The 24,342-nt window shown below is 38.8% G+C and overlaps 1 protein-coding gene across 6 annotated transcripts in view; it reads left to right on the top strand.

The window, feature by feature from the left end:
* Positions 1-24,342, top strand: part of ArgRS-m (arginyl-tRNA synthetase, mitochondrial) — a 187,876-nt gene that overhangs the window by 155,238 nt on the left and 8,296 nt on the right. For 2 of the 6 annotated variants that reach the window (XM_067128102.1, XM_067128105.1), the window contains exons 1-7: positions 10,720-10,846; positions 14,431-14,579; positions 15,255-15,329; positions 17,431-17,522; positions 18,877-18,989; positions 21,284-21,404; positions 22,225-22,380. In XM_067128102.1, the coding sequence (XP_066984203.1) occupies positions 14,544-14,579; positions 15,255-15,329; positions 17,431-17,522; positions 18,877-18,989; positions 21,284-21,404; positions 22,225-22,380 (593 nt within the window). In that variant the 5' untranslated portion in view covers positions 10,720-10,846; positions 14,431-14,543. Of the gene's footprint in view, positions 1-10,719; positions 10,847-14,430; positions 14,580-15,254; positions 15,330-17,430; positions 17,523-18,876; positions 18,990-21,283; positions 21,405-22,224; positions 22,381-24,342 lie in introns of those variants that run through there. The other 4 variants (XM_067128103.1, XM_067128106.1, XM_067128101.1 and 1 more) reach the window with 2 other exon arrangements.

Here is a 24,342-nt window from a genome sequence, read left to right on the forward strand (position 1 = left end):
AGAGAAAACTGTAGTATGACCTTGCCAATTACAGTATTAATAAGCTTTTAGATACAATCATAACTAGTATACTTACTTTGATTCTTTAATCCAAATGCGACTTAACACAATCCTCATGTTAGTAAAGGACACTCAATTCCCTAACTAGTAAAAACACCGACAAAAGTCATGTGCCCCATCTCGCACCAACTGCTAAAACATTGAGAATAAATTGATTTCAAAACGAAAAAAATTAATCTTGCCAAATGTGAAGAAAGGATGACACTTGAGTTTCGCCTAACCTGTTAACTGATATTTGCTCTTCCTTTTGGAAATGTGTACAGATTAACTGTTACATTAATATATTTACACAGTGTTCTGCAGTAGAAAATACAAACATTCACCATATTAAAAAGTGGGAAATAATTTTAAAAGCTATGGTGAAATTAAACTGCAAAAACTTTTTTTAGATATGTTCTGTATAGCATTAGATACATCATACTAAAATTAATGACTGGTGTATTACTATTACAGAAGTTAATTTTTGCAGATAATAATAATAATACTAATAATAATAATACTAATATGTAACTTCGGTCTTGCTCACCATGAGCTTGTAAAGATAACACTTAGATTTAATCTTATGTACATATGTACATAATCTTATGTACATATGTACATACCTAGTGAACAATAATTACAAATTCTTTTCTTTCATGATTTTTGGTGGGAGGGTGAATGCTCCTCCCAAGTGCTAAAAGGTCTATACTAAAATCTTACAAGTTTGTCTGATATTTGAAATCTGATTCCTAGTACTGTATAACTTGCCACTGACCCTTCTCGAAACTGGATGCTTTACCAGAAAAGCTGTACTGTATGTGCTTTCTGTACCAGTTGCTGTTTCAATATTATAAAATATTCTTGGTGATACAGCTGACTATTGAGGAAAAATGGCTATTTCTCTGCAAACCACCATTTAACAAACACAGTACAGTACATGGCATGCACTGGTTGGAGGATTGATAGGTGTTAGATATACAGCATAACACAAACACTACATAGCAAAATGAACTTACAGGACACAGAAGGCCCAAGGCAATGACAACGTGGTGTGCCACGAGCAAGGCCCTTCGCTTGACGTAGCTTCTTACGCAGCTGAGAAAAGAGCTGGGAACATTTGTTAGACTGCATATGTGAACCTGAAAATTTGAAAAAAAATATATATATATATACAATAATGGTGACTATCCCCAAGCTGGGTCTCCTACAGACAGCAAAAAGTCCACTGGGTCATGAGCCACTCTTTAGCTGACTAGACTCAAAATTGCTTTTGACTCCCTTGGTAAACAGTTAATGTCAGAGAACAGTTTGTTCTACCACAACAGTAACTATATTTACTAACTTTATATCGATGCTAGAATAGTTTCAAATGATGTAACAGTGAAGACGAAAACCAACTAAGTTTCATTTTGCATATTCAGCAACAATGAATTGATTATGAACAATATATACTGGTACACAAGATACAGTAACTATACATGAGATTTACAATGCCTGCACAATCAAACGCTACAATAAAATGCAGTAAAAGGAAATTGTTTTGCAAAACAAGAGTCAACCAGAAAGAAGGAAAATATGGATTCCACAGAAAAATTATAAAATTTAAGCGAATTGAAATATTCATACAGAACAGTTACCCAACAGGGTGAAAAAAAAAAAGTAAGTACAGTCATGATAGTCTTTCCAAATAGGAAAATAACTTGGAGTACTGTATCTAAAAAAGTTATTATAAAGAAAAATTTTAAACTGACATTTAGGCCATACCATATAATGCCTTCAACAAACAAGACATTAGTCATGACATATGGCTGTACAATTAAAAATGAAATATTTTTATGATAAAATAAAGTTTTGTACCGCTACTTACCAACGAGCAGATATATACTTAGCTATAGTCTCCGGCACGTTCCGACAGAAATTCAAATTTGCGCGGCGCTGCAACGACAGGTAGGTCAGGTGATCTACCATACCACGCCAGCTGGGTGGGCGGGGAGCCAGGAACCATTCCGTTTTCATGTCCAGATTTCTCTTCCACCTGTCTCCTGAGGAGGCTGGGTAGACCATTAATGTATATATCACTGGGTAAGTATGTACTAAACTCACTAAAAATATATCATTTATTATCTAACACCCGTCAGATATATACTTGCTGATTGTACCCCTTGGAGGAGGGCAGGGCAGCTAAGAACTAAAAACAAGCGGAAAACAACATATGTTGTAGGAATAAACAAAACCATGGTTTACTTACCTAAGTTGGAAAGCAAAGAAGACTACTGGATGCACATCACTATGAGTCTGCATGCCTCAAGAGCTTCAGCTGAGTGACCCTAAGACTGACAGCCCTTCTGGATCATATCAGCTGGGAAAAAACCCACTTACATGACAGAGCCTGTTATGGATCGTGTCAATGGGGGATTAACCCACTTACAAGACAGAACCCTCTGCCTGAATCATATCGTAGGGCTATCCCTCTTACATGACAGAGCTAGGTAATAAAAATACAAGAGCTAACAATAAAACCGACCACCTGACCAACCTAACCTTGTTAATGTCTGAGATGAAGAAAAAGAGAGACCTTCAACACTCTTTTCAACCCGACCACGCAAAAACACAACAAACAATTAAAAATAACACTAAATTAAATACAGGATTGGCTTCAGCTCATGACCCAACACCGAATCAGCGGATGCATCTGGCTCCAGAAGCACTTCTCCTTATATCACACCACGAACATCTCTCAAATAATGAGAAGCAAACACTGAGATTTATCTCCAGTATGTAGAGTCCACAATAGACTGGAGGGACCAAGACTTGTGGAAAGCTAGAGAAGTAATATGGCTCCTCACCTCATGAGCATTAACTCTTAGGAACTGAAAATGTTCATCTTTACATGAAAGATGAGCCTCTTTGATAACATCCTTAATGAAAGCCTGGGCATTCTTGGAAATTGCTCTTGAAGGATCCTTGACAGAGCACCAAAGACTTTCAGTGTTACCTCTGAGCTGTTTCTTTCTCTCTAAATGTTTAAGACTGTACTGGACAGAGTGTGTGTTCCAGCTCCTGTCCTGAAGATCGGAGGAGTCCATGACCTTAAAACTCCTATTAAGGTTTTGAAGGGTTCTCATTCTTTGCTAAGAAGAGAGAGGCTGAAAGACAGAACAGAGTCCTTCTTAAAGCCTACAGAACCTTCCAAAGCTTGCATGAAATTCGCTCCCACTCTTTTGGCAGAAGCAAAGGCGAAAAGAAACAGCGATTTTCTGGTTAATCCCTGAAAGAGGCAGATCGGGAAGCTCAAACTTGTTTTGACATTAAGAACACAGGACCACGTCCAAATTCAGCTGGGAGGTCTAGGGGACTTATTTTTAGAAGTTTCAAAGACCTTATAAGGTCATGTGAGAGGTCTTTATTATCCATGAATGTTCAGACCTCTATGTCAAGACTGAAGACAGCATGCTCCTATACCCCCATGGTGAAACCGCCAGGTACATTGCTCCCTTAGGTAGAGAAGAAATCCATAATCTCCATTACAGGGTACTGGAAGAGAAGCTTTCTTAGATGGCTGTCTCTAAAGACTTCCGCCGACTGGTAGAGCAGGTGAGAAGATCTTCTCCTGGCTCTGGCGATAGCCCCTCATGACCTTATTATCTGAAAATCGCCGCTCCTAACCAGTCCTTCGACAGTCTGAAGGCAGTTAGGTTTAGGCGGAAGGTTCTTGTGGGGCATATCTTAGCCAGTGGGGCTGTTTGAAGATGCTCTGAGAGGGCGACCTGGGAAAATCTATCATCCATTCAATTTTTTACTCTGAACCAGTCTCTGGATGGCCAAAGGGGCGATCAGGGTGAGCTTGGTGCCCTTTGTGAGAAATGAACTTCCTTATTACTTCCTATTATCTTGAGCAGGCGCGTAGCACGTCTGAACCGTCCCAATCTAGAGAAGGCCGTCTGGCTACTGCTCTGGGGTCGAGATTGGGGGCAGTAGTTCTCTAACACCTCTTGTTCCAATGGGTTGCGAGAGGTCTGGTCTCCCCACCCCCAGGAACCCTGGCCTTTAACCTCTGATGAAGGGACCACTCCGTGAAGAACTTTAGTCTTTCCTGCTGAGCAGATCGCTCATTCCTTCTCCTGAAAGACAAATCTGGTGAGAGGAAACGATGTTTCTCTCCCCGCCCAACAGAAGGTTCCTTTGCTGCAATGTACAGGGAAGGAATGTGTCCCCTCCTTGCTTCCTGATATAAGCTGGGGCTGTGGTGTTGTCGGAGTGCCAGCTGAACTACTGATCCTTGACCAGAAGTTCGGAAGAAACTAGATGAATGGCTACCGAAAGCTCTTTCATGATGTGCCAGACCCTCTGATCCGTGTCCCAGGTGCCTGACACTTTATTTTCAGACTGGTATCGCTCCCCAACTTCCCGACTCGACCGTCTGAACAACACTAAGCGAGAGGCTCGTGATTTATAGAGAATTCCTAGACCCAGCTTCTTTGGGTCTAACCACCAGATGTTCCTTTACTTGAGATGATATGTGGAAGGAATCCGACAGAGTCTTGGGACTTCCGATCCCAAGATTCTTTCAGGAGAAGGAGGCTTTGTGAGAGTCTGAGGTGAAGCCTCCCCAGAGAAACGGAGCTGTTCCAGCGAGAAGTGGTCCCCAGCAGACTCATCCACCTCTCTTGGGCAGCTGTCTTTCTTTAGAAAGTCTGCTCACCTTGCCTTTAGAGGCAGCGTTCCCTTCTTTCCAGGGAGAAGCGGCTCGAAAACCAGAATCCATCCAGATCCCCAGGTAGACAATTTCCTCTTTTGAGGAATCATCTGAGACTTCTCGAGGTTTACAAAGGGGTCCCTAGTAGATTGGACCAGGTTAAAGTCGAGAAAGGTCCTCCAGACAACGGTTCTTGAACTGGACCCAGATGTGTCGTCGAGATACAAATCTCACCCCCTCCAAGTGCAACTACAGTGAGCTACATTCTGAGAATGAGTGCGTGAACACTTGGGAGCTAATGGAGAGTCCGAAGCACAGGCCCTGAACTACCCAGAAAGGTTCTGCCGTCTACCATGAACCTTAGGAACTTCCTGGAGGAGGGATGGATATCAGGAACGTGGAAGTAAGCATCCTGAGGTCGGGGACACCAATGATCTCCTTGACGAAGAGGCGACCGTTAGAAGGCGTGGTCTCCGCAGAAACAACTGCTACGACAGAAAGAGTTCAGGAGCTCGTCCCAGACAGGGTCTCACCCTCGAGTTTTGGAGCAAGAAAAACGGTTGTAAAATCCCGGGAGTGAAGATCTTACACGGTTCTATGGCAGACTTTTCTAGCATTTGATCGGCTAGAAGGAGGGCTGCCTCAGGATCGCTTGTATCTCGCCGATAACTCCCTCGAGTTGTTGTTGTCAAGGAGGTTGAAAAGAAGAATGGTGCCCCTTCCTCAAAACAGAGAGGACCATTAGATCCGCCCACTTCTGTGCCAGGCTTGGTAATTTTAGAAGTCTGGCACCTGCACACAAATCTGGAGGACTTGATTTTCCTTGGACTTCCTGGAAGGGAGTCACCACAGAAGGCCTGGATCTTCTCTCAGATTCTACGCCTCCCTAATAGACCTGGATCACGAAAGGGCTCCTGAAGGGGGGCTTCTCCTTCTTAACAATGGAGGAGCAGCAGGTCTCATCCTCTTCGGCAGCGATGAGCCAGCAGGTCCTGAGAAGCCTTCTCCAGACAAGAGCAGAGAGACTTCCTTCACAGTCTCTTGTGGGAAAGATAGCTAGATAGAGGCTAAGAGGGAAGACCTCTGGGAAGGAGAGACCGATTTGGAGAGAAGCACTGAATACTACGGCCTCTTTAGCAGGCCAGTGCCGGGCACGAGAGCTTTTGATCTCCATGAGCAGCGTCCCCTTCACAGCTGTCCAGGCAGACAAAACACTGCTGAGGTCTCATACTGACTGGGAATCTCTTCAAAGACTACTCTTGGCTAAGGCCCCAAGAGACCAGTCCATGAAGTTAGACACTTCAGCACGGAAGGCCCTTGAGGAAATGGTCAGTTCACAAAGTCCCAAGCCTTGGCCAGTGTAAAAAGGAGAGTCTTCTGGAAGAATCCTGTGAAAGAAAAGTCTGAGCCAGCAGAAGGGGAGAGCTAACCCCCCATGGCTCCCCTAGTCTCGTACCACATTCCAGCTCTTCAGCGAAGAAAGCCCTAGGGAGGCAAGGAGAAGGCTTTCCAGTCTTACCTGCATCCTTTCTTGAGAAGAGAGAGCCCTTTCTCCCGAAACAACTAGCGCTTTCTTCATGGAGATCGTAGGGCAGCATCTTAACAAGAGGAAGATTTCGATGCCTTGGTGCTCACGAGAGCAGTGAACCAGGAGAAGGAGAAGCAGGCTTGAGGGAATCTCCATACTCCTGGACCAGAAGAGCTGTCAACCTCTTGTAATCGGAAATGGTGATATCCTTAGGGGATTCGTCCTCCGATAACGCCTCCAGGCCAGAAGGAGGAGGAGAACGTCTAGAAGTAGAAGGGCACTTGCCAGAAGAAGAGCGCCTAGAAGGAGAGGAGCCTTTGTCACTGGAGAGCGATGATCGGAGGCGCCTGGCTGACTGAGCGCCTGACAGAAGAAAGAAGCTCGGGCTGAAGAGGAGCCCTTGCTGGGAGGCGCCCCAACAGACGAGAGGCTGGAGGAACTTCTGAGCGAAACGAGCAGAGCGTTGACTGCTTTGAAAGGGAGAAAATATCACCAACAGGAGAAGACAAACGAGAAGCACAACGATAGCGCAGCGCCTGGGTAGGCGCTATTCGGGGCGAGGCGCCGAGGGGAGAGAAGCTGGGAGAGAGGAAGCCTACCAGGAGCGCCCTAACAGGAGGCGCCTACAGGAGAGGGCGCTGGGCGGAGAGGGCGCCTGCAGAGAGGCGCCTACCAGGAGAGGAGAGCCTGGAAGGAGAGGAGCGCCTATACTGCTGGAGCGCTTGCAGGAGAAGCGCTGCAGAAGGCGACTTGCTGGGAGAAGAGAGAGTCTCTTGGAGGACACGATCGGAAGAGAGGCATCCTTCCGACGAGAATCTTTGATAAGAGCCAGCAAGAGCAGCGAGTTGAGCCTGGAGGCCTACCAGGATCTGCTTGGTGGACTCTGAACACCAGAAGAAGAGGAGGAAGATCTTCGAGTTCTCTTCTTCAGAGCAGAGAAACCTTCAGCGGCGCTCGGGCTGGGAAGTCAGGCGTCTCCTCTGGGAGCGCTTCCAAGTCTCTTCAAAAGGGCGCGACTCCTCGGTCGAACTCCAACCACGTTTAGGAGGCGAAGAAGCAGAAGATGAAACACTTCTTTAGATCCCTTTTTCACGGCGATCTAAGGCAGCCTGGGGCGCGTCAACAGGCGCTGCGGGAGCGCCTGACCGTTAAGGAGCGCTCTTCATCCCCTTGCGGCTGCATCGACATTCCTCCTCCACTGGGTCTGGGAGTTTGGAAGAGGTCTGAGCCTGGGAATGATCTGAGGGCCGGTCAGGCGCCCCCTCCACCACTGGGACACTACCTGGAATCACTATCACTTTACTCACTTTCTTTTCCTCCACCAGCGGCGCATCTGCAGCTGCATCTTGCGGATCGTGCCTTCATAACCATCCTCAGCGGCCAGTCCACAGGTTGACGAAGGGTGAAGAGCGAAACAACTGAGGTGACAGGAGATCTGGAAAGTGGTGGGTTCTAAATCTACCTCCTTGGAAAAAGAACCTACTAACTAGAAGAAACGCTAACCTCTGTCCTTCTCAACTTGCAGTACATAAGGATTTACGCCTTCATTCCAGTTCAGTGAGATTCTCATTCAACACTGCGTGTTCTCAAAGAGCATTCATTCTCCCTACCTCGAACACACAGAATGAGGATCTACGAAGCTTTTGGTAGTCTCACCTTACAATCAGACCTCACACACACGGCTGCCGATTTTTTTTGCAACACTACGATCAGACATTCTTTAAGAAAATACATACCTTGAAATCAAAAAACAGTCCCCACAAAGCGTATGCCAAGCCAAAGATCCATCGTCGCAAAGGTCAGTCAAAATAATCCTCAGCAAGCGAAAAGTAATCAAAGCAGGGAAAGGAACCAACAACAGATATTGCGAACCAGCGACAGAAAATCTGACATGAAAAGCAGGGAATGGTTCCTATTCCCACGCCACCCAGCGGCGGGTAGCATGGTAGATCACCTGACCTACCTGTCGTGTGCATGAAATTTGAATTTCTGTCAGGGCATTAGGAGACACTCAGCTAAGTATATCTGACGGAGTGGAAGTTTTGCGTGCGCAAAACAGCATTTCTGAGGAGAAGTTATTAACTACCACAGAAATACGAAAATAAAAGACCACTGTTTGTATGACATACCTTGTACATTGCAATGGTATCATGAACAAAGTAACTTGCTAGAACTAAGGCATACCAAGAGGTTAAAGCATTTGTAGCCCACATGACATCGTGGTGGCAAGAAAGCACGATAATGATACCAATCACGGAGGTCAGAACAGACTGAAAGGAAATCAGAATACAGTATTACAGAGTTTTAATCTAGTACTGTATATTCAGTCCTAAACTCTGGTGGATATCCTCAAATCACACGGTTCCTGTGAATCTTTTATTTAAAATTTACTCTTTTTCTTAAATGAAAGAACAACCAGAATTAAAAGGCCACCCAAGGAATTTCTTTTATCAGTAAACCAAATTCATTGCTTACAGATGTTTCTTATGGGCAGGACTCAAATGCTCTTAAGTAGTGCACAATTACAGTTGATCTAAAGTCCCACACCAGGGATGAATGAAAACTTAGTGTAGCTAAGTACATAAGTGTTATTAATGCATATCATGGCCATGTCAAGAATACCTGCATGTAAGAAGATCATAGTTTATTTTTCAACTCTTGAAGGTGAGTATCCACATCTGATATCAATTTAATCCAAGGTGACTGCTGTGTGATATGAGCTGTCAATCACGATTTGCATCAGTGGTACAGACTCTGGTTATTTACCACCAGCTCCAATTGTACAGACTACAATATGCAGTTAATGACTTACCTGAATAATGCAGACAGTTGCTTCACATATATTCATAAGATGATGATGAGATATGTCTCTCTCCTTTATGTAAAAGTAACGTTTCAAGAAAAGGCCACTCCACTTGAATAATGCCATCCATCCTAGAAATGAACCCCCCACTACTGCAGCTTTTACAATCCAGTTCAGCATTGTTCTTGGGAATATTTATCAAGTTTCATCTAGAAAATAGGGAAATATAATTAATATCTGTTACCTGCAGCAACCAGTGACTGAAATACATTAAAATGTGAGGTAAAATTCACCTGCTACTCCTCTGGCCATACAGAAACCTACAAGAAAATCAAATTCAAAGATGTCTTTGAAATGGGAAATTTATGACAGAAGACCATTGTAATCGTGTTGGAAAATAAGGAAATATAATTAAAAATTATTAACTTGCAGCAACAAGGGACTAAAGAGCATAAAAATTTGAGGTAAAATTCAACTGCTACTTCTCTGGTCATACACAAAGCTAGAAGAAAATAAGATTCAAAGTTGTCTCTGAAATGGAAAATGTGTGAGAGAAGATCATTGTAATCATAATGAAGGTTACTGTGATGGGAAATCAAGCAGAGGAGAAAATGCATAAAAGCGTCAGTGAGGGTAGTAAGAGATTATGGGGCAGCAACAGCCTGCACAAAGTGGAAACTGTTGATAGGCTATTTGGGTATATCATTACAAAGGCTGCATTTCTCAAGTGACACTCAACTATTCCCACTAAATTAAATATATGACGTCATGACTTTACTTTCTTTGATTTGCACTCTGAATTGAAATCGGATATGGATGGGCTTAACCTCTCTTGTTCCCAGTACGGAAGCATATAGCCTGAGCCTCCATGAATTACAGGTCTAGCCTAAACCTTCGTGACTCCTATAGGCTAAAAGGAAGCAAGACTGATTTAATTTGCATAGGGTACATATAAATCTAAGTAAAACTGAGGTAAAGTGTAGGGGAGTCTAAGCTAACAAAATTTCACATATCTAATGGCCTTCGATAAGCCCCAAGGCAAGCTAGTATTTTGGCCATGCCCAAGATAGGCCTATGTACAAATCAAGAAATGTAGCCTCATTTTCAGTACATGATAAGCTGAATAAAGTCACTTTACCTGTGTGTAATTGCTCGTATTGCCATAATTGGAATCGACTCTGGGCGATTGCGTATTTAGTTTGGGTTCAGTGAGGGATCAGCTGTTTTGTTCCGTTCAGTCTGCCGTTTTATTTTATTATTTTTTTTTTTTTTTACTTTTATTTACTTTTAAGTTTTAATCATTTGTCATAATTACAAGCTATACTGACTGCCATTTTAATTTTGCTAATGTTTTAAGCTGGTAAAAGATTTTTAATGCACTTGTGTTTATGCGTGTTTGTACACTATCAATGGCGATCAGAATTGATGAATGAAAAGTGGTATCGAGCAACTTATAGAACATGACAATGTTGACTTTAAAATATTGTTTTTAATTAATATAACGGAAAAAAAGTTTAACAAATATGAAGCGTAATTTTCGTGAAAAAAAATTAAGAACGTATGAAATTATTTTATTCTCCATAAGTAGAAATTAGTCATTTTTAAGCATATGCATTGTAAGTAAACTAATCAAAATATTAATTGTAAGCCCCCAAAAATACAATCTAATTAACTGTGCCGTAAAGAACGCATTGTTGTTGTTCGCCAATCAGCTGATCAGCATCAATTGTAATAACGTCCTCGTCTTCCCCATTATTATTGTGAATGTTTCTGTGCTCAGGTAAACTTTTTTATCCACGTTGTTTTATGCCATGTTGTTTCTCTACTTCAGGAATTTCTTGAAAGTTAAGGCAACTATTGCAGAACAACATAAATTAATATAAAGCAGCTTATGGCCACATAGGTAGCTTATTCAGGCCGGTAAAATCAGGTGGTGGACCTGTGCGTCCATTTTAAGGTTTATTGTTAGATCTAGGGGTATAGTCATTCAGGTTAGGGTATTTTGAAGTATTAGCTCCGCACGGACTCAGTGGAACGGTTCCTCGAATACGAAAGTCATTAGGGAGCCATATGTTCAAGAAGGGATTGGCTACGGAAATCTATTATAAAAGGAACCATACTAACCTAAACTTTTTGCCAAAAGTTCCCCTATAACACTGCTCATATGCAGTAGCAAAAATATAATAAGTTCTGCGGTTAATTACGGTCTAGCGACAAAAAATAACGGTAAATTGTTGATAAGCAACCAAAATACTGTAGAAAAAATCAATTTCCAAGGTAATACACGACGCGGAGCTAATACTTAGTTCTACGTTGATTTTTCCTATACTTTTAATGTTACTGGTGAAGGATCCGGTGGTGTTTATTGTTTGTCAGTTATTATTATTACCCTCATATCGACCCAACAAGGTCGGGGACCCTTTGGGAACGCAGCGTATCTTCTTGTTATAGAATGGTTCCGCGCATGCGCAAGTCATCAGCGAGCCATATGTTTAAGAAGGGATTGGCTATGGAAACCTATGACAAAAGGAACTATACCAACCTAACGTACCCTAACCAAACCTAACCTGGCCGGCCGTGTTACCTAGCCAGGGAGGGTAGCCCTCCGGACCCCCGGTGAAGGAAACTCCACACAGTAAAATTTTATAAGTTGCCAATAAGACACCAGCCAGCCATTTCTGCATGGTGAGCCATTTTGGGTTTTTCATGCAAAAATGGCTAGGAAATGATAGGGCACTAGAAGAACCTAAAAATATCAACCTAACGTAACCTAGGGGTCTTTACTGGTTACAATTTTGCCATATTAGCTATGGAGGGGGGTTATTGTCGTACCTTATAAGTCGTAATTTTATTCATTTTTATTTATCACTTGCAGAGTGTGTTTATGGGGTTCAAAGTAAGGGGAATGAATAGCTCTTTTCAAAAATGTTGGTTATAATTTCATATCATGCATTGGCAACTTATAAAATAATACCCTCCACTTTTCACCAAGAGCTCCCGTACAACACTTTGCATGTGCAATAGCATTCCAGGATGGCCAGCATACAACTTCTGAGTTTAATTACAGTCGATCGACAAAAAATAATGGCAAATTCTTAGTAAGCATCCAAAATACTATATAAAAATCAATTTCCAAATATTGTGCCAAACAAATACTGGATACGTTAAGAGATTGGTTTTATGCTGTGGTTTGTTCAGTGTGGAATATCATGTTAAGAGCAAATATTTATATTTGTTTGCTAAATCTACCTTATTTTTTGTCATAAATCACTATTTTAGTTGCCAAATTTGACACAGAAATCAGACCATCATTTAACAGTCAGTGCAGCTCCTCACATACAAAGTTAGCTATTAAAATAAAGGTCAGGGACAAAATATTAGTGTAGATTTAGTAAACAAATAAAATTATTTACTTTTTAACATACAGTAATAGTATCATACTGAACAAACCGGAGCATAAAAGTATTCCCTTAGCCTACTGCCAGTGTTTGCCTTGCACAATATAAATATGAACAACAATGCTTAAAAAATCACAGTAGATGCACGTGACTTCAGTGTATAAGCGAATCCCACAGGAAAATGACAGGCAGAAGTTCAGTACCTAAACCATAGAGATGTGGTAGGGAGGAGCACTGAGTGGTAAACTGTTTAATTAAATGGTCAGAGCCCTTAAAAATGGATTTAATTTGTTTGCTAAAATTTGAGTTAACTGTCTGTGTGGGATCTGACCTCAGGTTTATATAAGTTTCACTATCATTCAATAATGCCATTATTTTATTTACGGAGTTACTTGTATTCATTATTACCACTGCATTAGACTTATCTGCCTTTGTTACTTGCAATGTTTCGTCTTTTTTAAGGTTTTGTTTGCCTGGAGAAATTGTACGGGAACATTTGGGGAAGAAGGCTTGGCCATAGCACCATACACAATACCTTTACGAATATTGATGTCATCATGACATAAATTATGACTAAATTGTTCCAAATAACAAAATGATTTTGAAATGTTGCCGTAGTCCAGGTTCCGTCAGAAACACCAAAACTTAATCCATATCCTAAACTGAACTTCTGCCTTTCATTTTCCTGTGGGATTTGCTTATATTATGAACAACAATTTTAACTTGTGGCTGTTACGCTACTCGTATGCTTGTCAACATAAGCTAGGCTAACACTTTAATAACCTCACTGGGAAAAGCAAATAGCCCAAGCATAAAATAACAACTGCCAGATAAAATGAGTTTTATAGTAAAACTAATTGTTTTTAATTGATCGTCCATTGTCAGTGCCAAGGAAATGATTCTGTGGTATAATTTTGCTATATACCATTATGGCATTTTAGCTTTGAAAATACCATTTTTCTGTGTGTTAGGGTGTGCTTTGAATGATTCCAACGCTTGTTTCATCAGCAAATGATGTAACCAGCCACATTGTACCTAACCTAACCTTAGGTGCCGGGCCTTCATTCTAGTGCTCACAAATAAGTTTGAAAACGTTCCTTAAACTTACCTTAATCTGAATGAGAAGTATCAAGGGGATTAATTTCCTTGTATTATACTCGTTATGTTTCCCCCAAAAACCCTGAATTTTAGGATATAAGAATGGGGTCCACTATCTCCAAAAGCACCCTTTTGCTAATGCAATGAATGTCAGAATTGTTCACAGAGCACTTTAAAACTTAAGAAAATTATATTTTCAAGTCCAAAATGCAAAAATGGTTTAAAATAAAATAATATTATTTCAGCATATTTTCTAACCACTAACATGAGATGTATTCAGGACAAGTTATTTATTATTCAGTAAACTATCGTTATGGAGATTGAGAAAGGTGAAGTTTAAAGTTATCAGAGCAAAATAGAAACTAAATTTTGTACAGCTTTTCAGTAAAGAGGTACAATCGACCCCCGGTATTCGCGGGGGATGTGTACCACAACCCCTGCGAATATCTAAAATCTGCGAATACTTGACACCCCTCTAAAAGTGCTTATAATTGCCTACTGTATTTTGATAGTTCAAACACCAAAAAACCCCTCAGAAAATGCTTATACCTGAGTATTTTAATAGTTTTATCACAAAAAATGCATTTAGTCATGAAAATGATATAAAAGTACAGTAATTAGTGAATATTTCTCTATGAAAAATACCACGAATAGGTGAATTTTCCGCGAATAATGTGTATACATGTTCCGTAGAAAAATCCGCAAATAGGCAGGAGTCAACTGTGTATGGTAAATATCACATTGTTAGGTCGCTGTTAACATAAGGCTTTTTTAATTGGGTATAGTAAGAACACTCTTTAACCAAACCTTTGCATGTTATGAAAATCATGATCATAATTGTTTTCGTTTTTGCTTGCCTCACTTTCAGGATGACTTCCTGAATGAACTGTGGAATATTTTAAAAACCCCTGTTATGCCATCAAAAGGAAGGTGTATTTGCCTAGACCTTTAGTTTTGAGTTGTTCCTGACAACCTGCTACAATGGCGCACAAGTTTAGATCATTAATATCAAACAAGGTCAGTAGTTGACTTGTACAGTACTTACAACTAAATCGTTTTTACAATAATATTTTGATTCGAAAATATGTTAGAAAAGAACCAAGCTTCATATCAAGAGGAGGAATGTTTTTATTGGAATAGAGTTAACGTGATATTGCACTGATCATCTCATTCATTGATTTATTTTTTAATTTACGACTTACATGTTTGGATGCAGTCACATAAGGTCCTCCTGCTTAGGGACATCCAAGATGGAGGAGAGGATGTCTGTCATTTTAATTTGTATTAATGGTACATGTGTACAAGTGTTATTTCAAGACTGTCTGAATCTAAATGCTTCACAAAATATGAGGCCTACCAAGGATTTTGAAGTACTTATAAGAAATTTAACCTAAATGCCAAAACCTCTTTGATAAGTCTCATCAAGTTAAGTGGTTGAAAAATCATTGTCATTATCTGACAGTTTTCCTCCACAGAAATTTGTATTAGAGAAGAGATTTCTATTCATTTGTCAGTTTCAGTAGAATGTTATTCTGTTTTCATAGGCCTACAGTATAGTTGTTTATGCTCAGAGTATTATTAAAATGTAATATGTGTATAAAACTGAATTTGGGTTTTAATATTTCGTTTTTGCCAAATACCTATGCATATACTGCCTCATAACTTAGAAAATATTTTTTTTTACTTTCACAGATTATACAAGCATTGGACCACATAGCAATAGGAGGTGAAGGTTTGAAGTCATCTACTGTTATCCCATGTATTCAGGTAAGTCATTCAAAGTTAGCAAAGATGTAAGGCATCACATGAGAATGTAGGCTATTCTTATCAGGTTACAGTTCCTGTAATGGAGAAATTAAGTCTGAAGGAACTACAGTATTTTGCCTGGATTTCAGGCAAACAAAAAATTCAGTGCCATGAGCAAGTGCCTTAATTTGCCTACTACCTCTGCTAAGATGCTACTTGATTAAGGGTTTTAGGATATTTTTTGTAGGCATGACAGTACAGCATTCATAATTACCATGATTTCAATACAAAAACAGCCAAAAAATTTTAAATAACAGTCGCCATTCTTAACATCTTTTATCTCTGGTGTTGGCATTGTATTGCACAGTTTAGACTGATGTGTTGTAATACTTGGTTTTGTTATATTTACACAGTTATTGTGATGGCTGCAGTTAGTGGTTATACATTGTATGAAATACCTAGTGAGCAAGCTAAGGGTGTTAAGCTTAGCACTTCCAATCATTCTAGGGGTCAGCTTCTTTAAAAAAACTCACCAGGTCAGCTTAAATGTAAAGGATATTTCAGTTTGTATCACAGACATTGAAAGACAGAAATAAACTATTACTCCATTCAGGTTGCCAAAATGTGAATATAAGTTTTAATGTAAAATCCCACAAAAATTTACTGTTATTTTAAATTTTCCCTCAGTGCATGAATATGTTGCCTTATTGTGACTGAGTTATATATCTCTTGTATAGTTGTTTATACAATTCAGTATAGCATTTTGAAAAGTTCATCCAGGAAGAAAGGATTCAGGAAAATAGGACATCCAGCATATACTGCACAATATTAGTTTTAATCTATTGCAGAGCATAATTGAAAGGCTCTTTAACTTTGTTCATTACTAATAAAATGTGCTTAACTCTATTTTTAGAAGTATCAGTTGTCATAAGCTTTCATCAAATTAAACTGCATTTTTCAGGTCATAAATAAAAACTAGTAAAATTTGGTATTTAATATGAAGGGTTATGTTCAAAAGTTTAAAAGCACATCACAGATAAGAAGTTACCATTGATGTGATAATTAGTGTACAATACATGGTTACTAGGTGATATTGTCATTGTATATTTATGGAGCTGTCAGATGTGACAGAAAGGAAATTCCCATAGTAATAAAGCAGGAAAAGTTGAAGGCGCATAGTTGCTTCACAGGTAAGGTTATGGCAGGGAATTGAGAAGATGAAATGATGTTGCTTTCACCTGTGAAATATTTGATTAGGAGATAGGTGCAACAACAAGAAGCCAATAATTTGACGACATCACATGACAGAACAATACTTTCCCAAGAAAAAGAATAGAAACAGCATAGCAATCATTTTTTCATACTTCCTGGAGCTCATTCATCATAAACATGGTAGTGTCTGGAGGTCATTCATTGTTAACATGGTAGTGTCTGGAGTTTCAAAGCATGGGTAAGCTGGGAGACTCCAGAAGTAATTTGGGTGAGAAACATGCAGTCTTCCCATTTGAACCTTCTGTCACCTAAATCAGGGTAACCGGTCACACTTCTTAAAAAGAAAAAGGGACATTTTGAGATACAATATCTTTTGCAGAATTCTGAGTAGGAAGACAGGGAGGTGAGATGGTTTGTTTTTTGTATAGCATCCTATATGCCACACCAAGACAAATTTCTAGATTCATTGAGAGTTGGTAGTTAATTTCAAGGTTATATTTTCTTTAGCATTTCTATAAAAACACGTTTCCATTATGGATGAGGGCATCTATTTTTCCATTCAGGTAAAATGGACAGTAATCTTCCTACTACAGTATGTTTGAAATTACGCCAGTAAATATTTTCGAATGAATATATTTAATGTAATTGATCATTTCTACTTTATTGTGTATGCAGAAAACATCCCTTGTTTTACAGCAAGTATTTTAGTTACATGAGCCAAATGAGAATTCTGGAAAATGAATGCTTGAGACAGAGGAGTATAAAATGAAAGCCTGGTGTAAAAATTTTAATAATGATAATGGATAGCATTTCTTTTAACTCAACCTTTAAAGCCATCCCTGTAAATATTTGACCCAGTAGTTTGGTTAAATAACCTAATAATAATAATTGTTCTCTTTTTCATACAAAGGTTGATCAGAAGGCACGAACACAACCAGAATTTCGTGTTTCACTAAGACGATTACAGCAACGAGGTGTCATAAGCTCCACGGCTGTTGGAAGGTTAGTTATATGAAAACTCTTACATTCTTTACTGTAATGGCTGCTCTGAGTATTGCTTGTAGGATGTGCAGCTGAGAGGACTCAGATATCCAAGTTTTGTTTATCCAGTTAATTAGGGAATATGTGCCACTGTGTCTCTAGGTTTTTAGGTCCCACACTTAATTGTCCTTTGTTGGTTAGTGTCCATCTGACCGGTATTCTTGAACCTATGACTATGCCATAGCTTCTCTACCATGGCCTTCTATTTTCTTCATTTGCGTTTTCTTACTTTGGACTAGATTTAAGCACTCCTTACGTGTTTACTAAAATAATGTATTGTTTTGTATTTTCAGTTTCATTTATTACAGTACTGTTCTGCATTTGCAAATTATTTACTGTTACCTTTTCCTTTCCTCTTAATCCATTTGATCTTTTTTATTTTATATTTGGACCCTCTATGTATGGCCTTTTGTTGTTCCATAAGGAGGCATGCTCACTGAAAAGTATAGTCGTAAAACATACAACAGTAAGATTTTGTGGGGATGACTACATGACTTTTGCCAAGCATCAGTTTGAGTGAGAATGTCAGGGACTTGCCTATAATTAGTTGAGGTTAGAGAAAAATACTGAAGTGTTGCAAGTATTTGCAGTAATTTTGAAAAACATATTAACCTCTGCATACAGTCAACTACAACTTGTAGGTTCCTGTCAACAGACATGTAGTCTATATCTCTTCTCCATAAATAGAGAAATACAAATAAACAGAAAACTACTTTACCAATAATTTCAAATCCACTTTGTATTTATCTTCCTTCTCTTGATTGAGAATACAAACCTTTGTTTTTTATATAGGATTATTTAACACAAGATGGTTCTTCTTTGAAGCTTATTAACACGGTAATTATAGGTGTAAGTAGGTGGGTGAGGAGTATAGCCGTCCACTCACTTGTCTGCTTACATTCACTATTTCTTTGGTCACGTTTGAGCTAGCATGTGTCCCCCTTGTCCCCTGGCGAGTATTCTGTGTAGGTATATGTAGCTGCTAGTGTTATGGAAGATTCTCTGCTGTGTTCATCCACAATTCTGAGGTATGGGTATGACTGTGGTAATGATTGTTGTCATTTCCTTTCTTAGGAATCACTCCTTGTTAGGGGAAACATCTTGATGTTGAATAAACTTTGTATAAATACAAAAATGATCAAATTAATGACAGGTTCTTTGGTAACTAATGGTCATCTAAAAAACCAGACAGATTTACATAGTTCATCTCATTTTCAATATAACTTAATAATTTTGTATTGCATTTAGTGTTATATGTATGTCCAAAGGATTTATGATTTAGTTTGATAGTCATCTAGTTTTTTGCATCCAACAGGAAAAGTTTACTGAACTGTGCTTCCTCACTGGTCGAAAATTTCCACACCGACATGACCATTCCTGGTGTTTACGTAGTTGAAGACAAAGCAGATGTAAGAGTCAACTTCAAAGGTAATTTTGTTATTTTTTGGTAAAGGTTTGTTGAAAGGCAAGTTTATTTACCAGAAATTTAATGAAAGAGGTGTAGCAGGAGGATTATCATTGAGAAAATTTGTTCTAAAAGCAGCTTAGAGTAGCATTATTGTAGATGGGTGCTTTAAAATTATCACTTAAATATTGTTTACAGGTTTGGATCATTTGCTTTCATGGGTTATAGTATCATTTGCTTTGCACTCTTCTGCATTCCTCTCTTTCCCTCTGGCTGTAAAATGATAAACCTTGAAAGCAAAGGAAGTTGTAATTTTTGTAATGTTTCCATAAGTGTATTCTAAATAACTCACTCAAGTTTTTTAGCTTCAGTGCTTACATTCCTGAACTTTGATGCCTAATACAAATTTGTTATACTATTCATGACAGTCACTTTTAAAATCTCTTTATTCAAGTTCATTAGTCTGTTATTTTAATATTTTTCTTTTCCTGTTCTTGTACCACACTCTCTGGAAGGGTTTTCTGTTTGCTGAAAATACCTTTTTTACAATGACATGTTTTTATACAACCCCATTAATCATAGGCAATACTGTAGTCTTATTCCATGTGAAATGGATCTAGTCACACCAGCTTATAAAAACATGGAAGGAGAAGAGACCCACACCACATGCTTAAATTGCCCTTTACCAGTTATTCCACTTTAGAGTTGGTTATGCTGCTCTGCTGTCAAGGGTCAGTACTTTTATCAAATAAAAACAGAAGACTTGATTTTTTTCTGGTGTGTAACCCACATTAGAGGGGTTTCTCATAAGGCCACAGTTGTCATTAGCTGTCTCAACTACTTGAAGATCCAAAAGTACTGATTTTTTCATACTTATGCCATATGCTAATTTTTTTCAATGGACAGTTTGGCATTTCGATAATGGTGAATTTTTTGGGCATGTCCCACATGATTAGCAATTCAGTAACACCTTGCTAATTGAGCAAGGAGGGAGGGGGAGAATGTAGGTTATGCCATGCCAGGCCAGGCCAAGCCAGATGAACTAGGTTCATAGCCTAAGCTATGTTGTACAGTATAGTAATTATTACTAAAAAGATACCAGTACTTTAAAGACGTAATAGTCTTCTGCCTTCTTTAAGGGACATAAGAGTAGGAGAATTATCTTCATCTTAATCATTACTTGGGCATCCTGGTAGGTATAGACATTCCACATTAATTTCTTTTATGCTTATCAGCAGTGGTGAGTTCTCATCTCTTTTGACAAATACTCTTTAAAGATACATTCAGTTCCCTACTTCACTATTGTATTCCTTGTCTAATATTCGAACTCGGTAAACACTTAGGATGCTCTAGTTTTCAGATCAGCACTATTCAACTGGATCCTTCGAGATGCTTAAAAGCTAAACTTACATTCCTTCAAAGTGGCTACTTAGATGAGTAAAAGCAGGGGATTTGTAATGAAATAAATATAATTTTGATCTATTCTTATACTTTTCTACACAAACCCATTGCAGAATTTGTATGAAATCACAAAAATACAAATGCTCCTTCTAGCACTTTTCTACAGAAATAGTTCTTCATTGGACTGGTTGGTACTGTTCTCGGCTAGCACTCTGCAGGGCCTGCGTTCTTGAATCTCCGGCCGGCCAATGAAGAATTAGAGGAATTTATTTCTGGTGATAGAAATTCATTTCTCAGTATAATGTGGTTCAGATTCCACAATAAGCCATAAGTCCCGTTGCTAGGTAACCAATTGGTTCTTAGCCACGTAAAATAAGTCTAATCCTTCGGGCCAGCCCTAGGAGAGCTGTTAATCAGCTTAGTGGTCTGGTTAAACTAAGCTATACTTAACTTTTTTCTACAGAAAATGTTTCCCTGTACATGAAGATTTTTTTTTTTAAGTAAGCAAGTTTTTCCTGTATATGAAACCACAGAAACAGAGATTCATTGAGTAATGCCTTTCTGTATGTGATGGTTTAAAGTCAGGACAGCTTAAGCTGTCAGGCTGTGTAGGTGGTGAGATGGTCTGCCACAAGGAATTTGAAAGACCCAAGTGCTTAAGCACTAACCCTCATGGAATGCAGGGAGTTTCTTTCCTTTTACAGGGATTCTTGCAGATGCACAAATAGGTTAAGTAAAAGTAATGCTTTAATATAGAAAACATTGGTTCACCAAAAACTATACATGTAGAGAATGCTTTATACAAATATATTTGAAATGGGTTTGAATGTAAGTTAGGGCACTTCTTTTGCCAACTTTGTAGGGAGCAGACAGGTTTTCCAATGCTAATGTGATAGCAAATTTCATTAAATTTCAGTAAATTGCCACAATCTGGTGGCTGATGTTGTTGGAATCACTACAATGAGACCAGATAGATTTTGGCAAAGCAGTGCTCTTATAAATCTCCTACCCAAGGAACGTGTTGTTGCTGATTTTAGGTAAGTGTATTCCGGGTTACCTTTCCTCTGTCATGTTTTTTGTAAGAATTACTATTCATGAGAATATGTGTGCTACCCTTTCATAGTGTAAGGCAGAAGCATAAGATATCCTAGTTCTTAGATGCAAGCCTTGCTGCGAGATACCTTCCAGCCACATGCAAGTTTTTATATGTTGCATAAGAGATACATGATTGCATTCATATAGAAATTTTAGCAATTTTTATTTCAAACCAACAGTTTTAAGCGCATGCGAACCCTAAAATTTGTGTACTGTATATTGTTTCAGTGTTTTATTGTAAATGTGCTTGTGTTTAGGTTTAATTATCCACTTAGAAAAGCACTCACATTTAACCCACTTAGAGGTTCACAGCTCATGTGAATGATGTTCCTCTATAGGGATTCCTATTGTTGTTGGTTAATAGCAGTTAATTACATTGGGGGATATTTGTTAGTGACAACTTTTGTCATATAGTTAAGCATAAAAAGTTATGCGAAAGAAACATGAAGGTCATCTTCAGAACTGTAATGTATGAATATTGAAGTGATTGTGGATCCTTTTTTTGATATACATTAATATTAGTTTCATGGTCTGTATGCTATATTTGTGTGCTTTTTCTCATAACTGTTTAAATGTAGCATATAAGATTTTGTTACCAGCTGTGGCTTTGTCAGTGTATTTTTTAAATATTTAACCCTAATTAAAAGCCTTATGAAGAGCTGGTATTTCTTTCTGTTTTGCCAGATTAGACAGTAAGTTATTACTTAACTGATGTATGTGATATCTATGTAATTGGTCATTTTATAACTAAATTGATTTCAGTTCTCCGAATATCGCAAAACCCTTTCATGTTGGCCACCTACGATCTACAATTATTGGGAATTTTATTTGCAATCTTCATGAAGCGTTTGGGCATGAAGTAACCCGGATCAACTACCTTGGGGATTGGGGCACACAGTTTGGGATGTTAAAGTACGGGTAAGTTCTACTGTATACCCATTTTAACTCTAAAATATGCAGTAATTAGGACATGAATTTCCAGTTTGGTAGTGTATCTAGGAATAACACAAGTTTCTTATAGATCCATGAAATATTACTTTTATTCAAGAACAGTGTATAGACCTCGACTTAAAATTTGTTCCCTACTCCTGGAATTCCAAGTGTTGGTAGTTCATTCATTATTTTAATTTTACTGTCAAGTACATGGTTGCAATGTTTTTGCTATGTAATGGTAAACCTTGCCTTTTGTACTCAAGTTTAGTTGGTTTGTCCTTTTTATGCTTGATGGCAGACTGAAGAAGAATTCAGATGGGCAGCTTTACCTATGTATCATTCATTGCAAATTATGTAGTACTGTAATTACATGTCCCAAGAAGAAATGTCTAGAGCCACCTAAGTGTCATATATTAAAATCACTTAATGTCATTGGACATCTCCAAAAATCTGCCTCTAAGAACAGTATTGACATTTGCAGTTTGTGTGTAAATTGTCACTCTTCAGATCATAATAGATATTCAGCTGGTAAGCAGTTATCTCCAGCCTTAGCCCACTTGAGGTTTTTATCACCTTGACATATGTATAATCTGTAACTAGATTATATTACAGAATTATGGGATGAAATTAGGAATGAGAATATGTATGAACTTATAAAATTTTGAGTAATGTCCACATTCCCTAAATATAGATTTCTCATTTTGGGGACTACCCTCCTGTCTCTCTGAACTTGGCAGTATCATGGTCTTAATTTGCTTAAGATTGGTAATGCAATAAATGAAAAAAAAAAAAAAAAGCAGTGAAGATGAAGTACTCCCCAAGAGGAAAGAGGTTTGGTTATTTACCATAAGAGAGTAGTTTTGGCTTTTGCTTATCCATAGGCATTGATACAGTGTATGTGGCTAATTTCCACTTTTCTTACCATAAGCATAAGTAAAATGTGTTGGTTGTATTTAATGAGCAAATGTAACGGATATAAAACAGGTTTTGACGTAGGAAAAACCTATTTTTGGTAGCCGCTGAGAGTCCTGAAAGGAGTTACACTCTCATGGTCCCTCGGTGCTCCATAAGACAAACCAACCAGTTACCAAGAATTTTCTTATAGTTGGTCTTGGTCAGAATAGTGTAACTTGTCATTGTTTCACTGCCTAGAGGTTCCTTTTTAAATTCTTTGAAAATAACGAATATTTCTAAAACAATGTTCTTAAAATCGATTTATCTGTTTGTTGGCACAGTGACAGGAGGGCTCTATACCCTGTCCTACAATGACTACCTAGGCTCTGTCGTACACAGACTGATGTGACAACTTAAGTCAGCGCCATCTTCATTACACGCCAGGTCTATGCAAGGCAAAATGTTCACCCCAGTCCCATGCCTTTTCATCAGGGAAAGTGGGTGGGTTTGAGGACTCACAGCGGCTACCAAATATAGGTTTTTCCTATGTTTAAACCTGTTTTTTGTCTAATATTATTGCCTTAATGCAAATTTTCATTGTGTTAAACAAGAAAAATCAGCAGGGCAATTACAGCGTAGCCTAGCAATCTGCTCCTAACTTCTCGCCTTGCAAGAGGCTTACTGGCTCCCAATTTAAATAAATATAAACCTGTAGGTTAAAATTTTAAGAAACTTAAACTTTTCACTGGGTCTCAAAACTAAGTACTTAGCTTGACTTGTGTAAAGTTGGTGAAAAATTGTGTAGTCGAACAATATTTCTGGAGCTCTTCCTGGGGACTTGTGAACTCTTGGACAAAACAGAGTGTAAAGAAGATGGCGCTGACTTATGTCACATCTGTGCAAGTAAGACATAGAGCCTAAGTAAACGTTGTAAGACAGGAGATAGAGCCCTCCTGTCCTGACTCCTTTATATTCTGTCACTGTGCCAACATGCACTACTCTGGCCGAGATCAAATGTAAGAGAATTCTTTGTAATTGGCTGGTCTGTTCTCT

Source organism: Macrobrachium rosenbergii, chromosome 26 (genome assembly GCF_040412425.1).
Source record: "Macrobrachium rosenbergii isolate ZJJX-2024 chromosome 26, ASM4041242v1, whole genome shotgun sequence".
NCBI classification, from domain to species: domain Eukaryota; kingdom Metazoa; phylum Arthropoda; class Malacostraca; order Decapoda; family Palaemonidae; genus Macrobrachium; species Macrobrachium rosenbergii.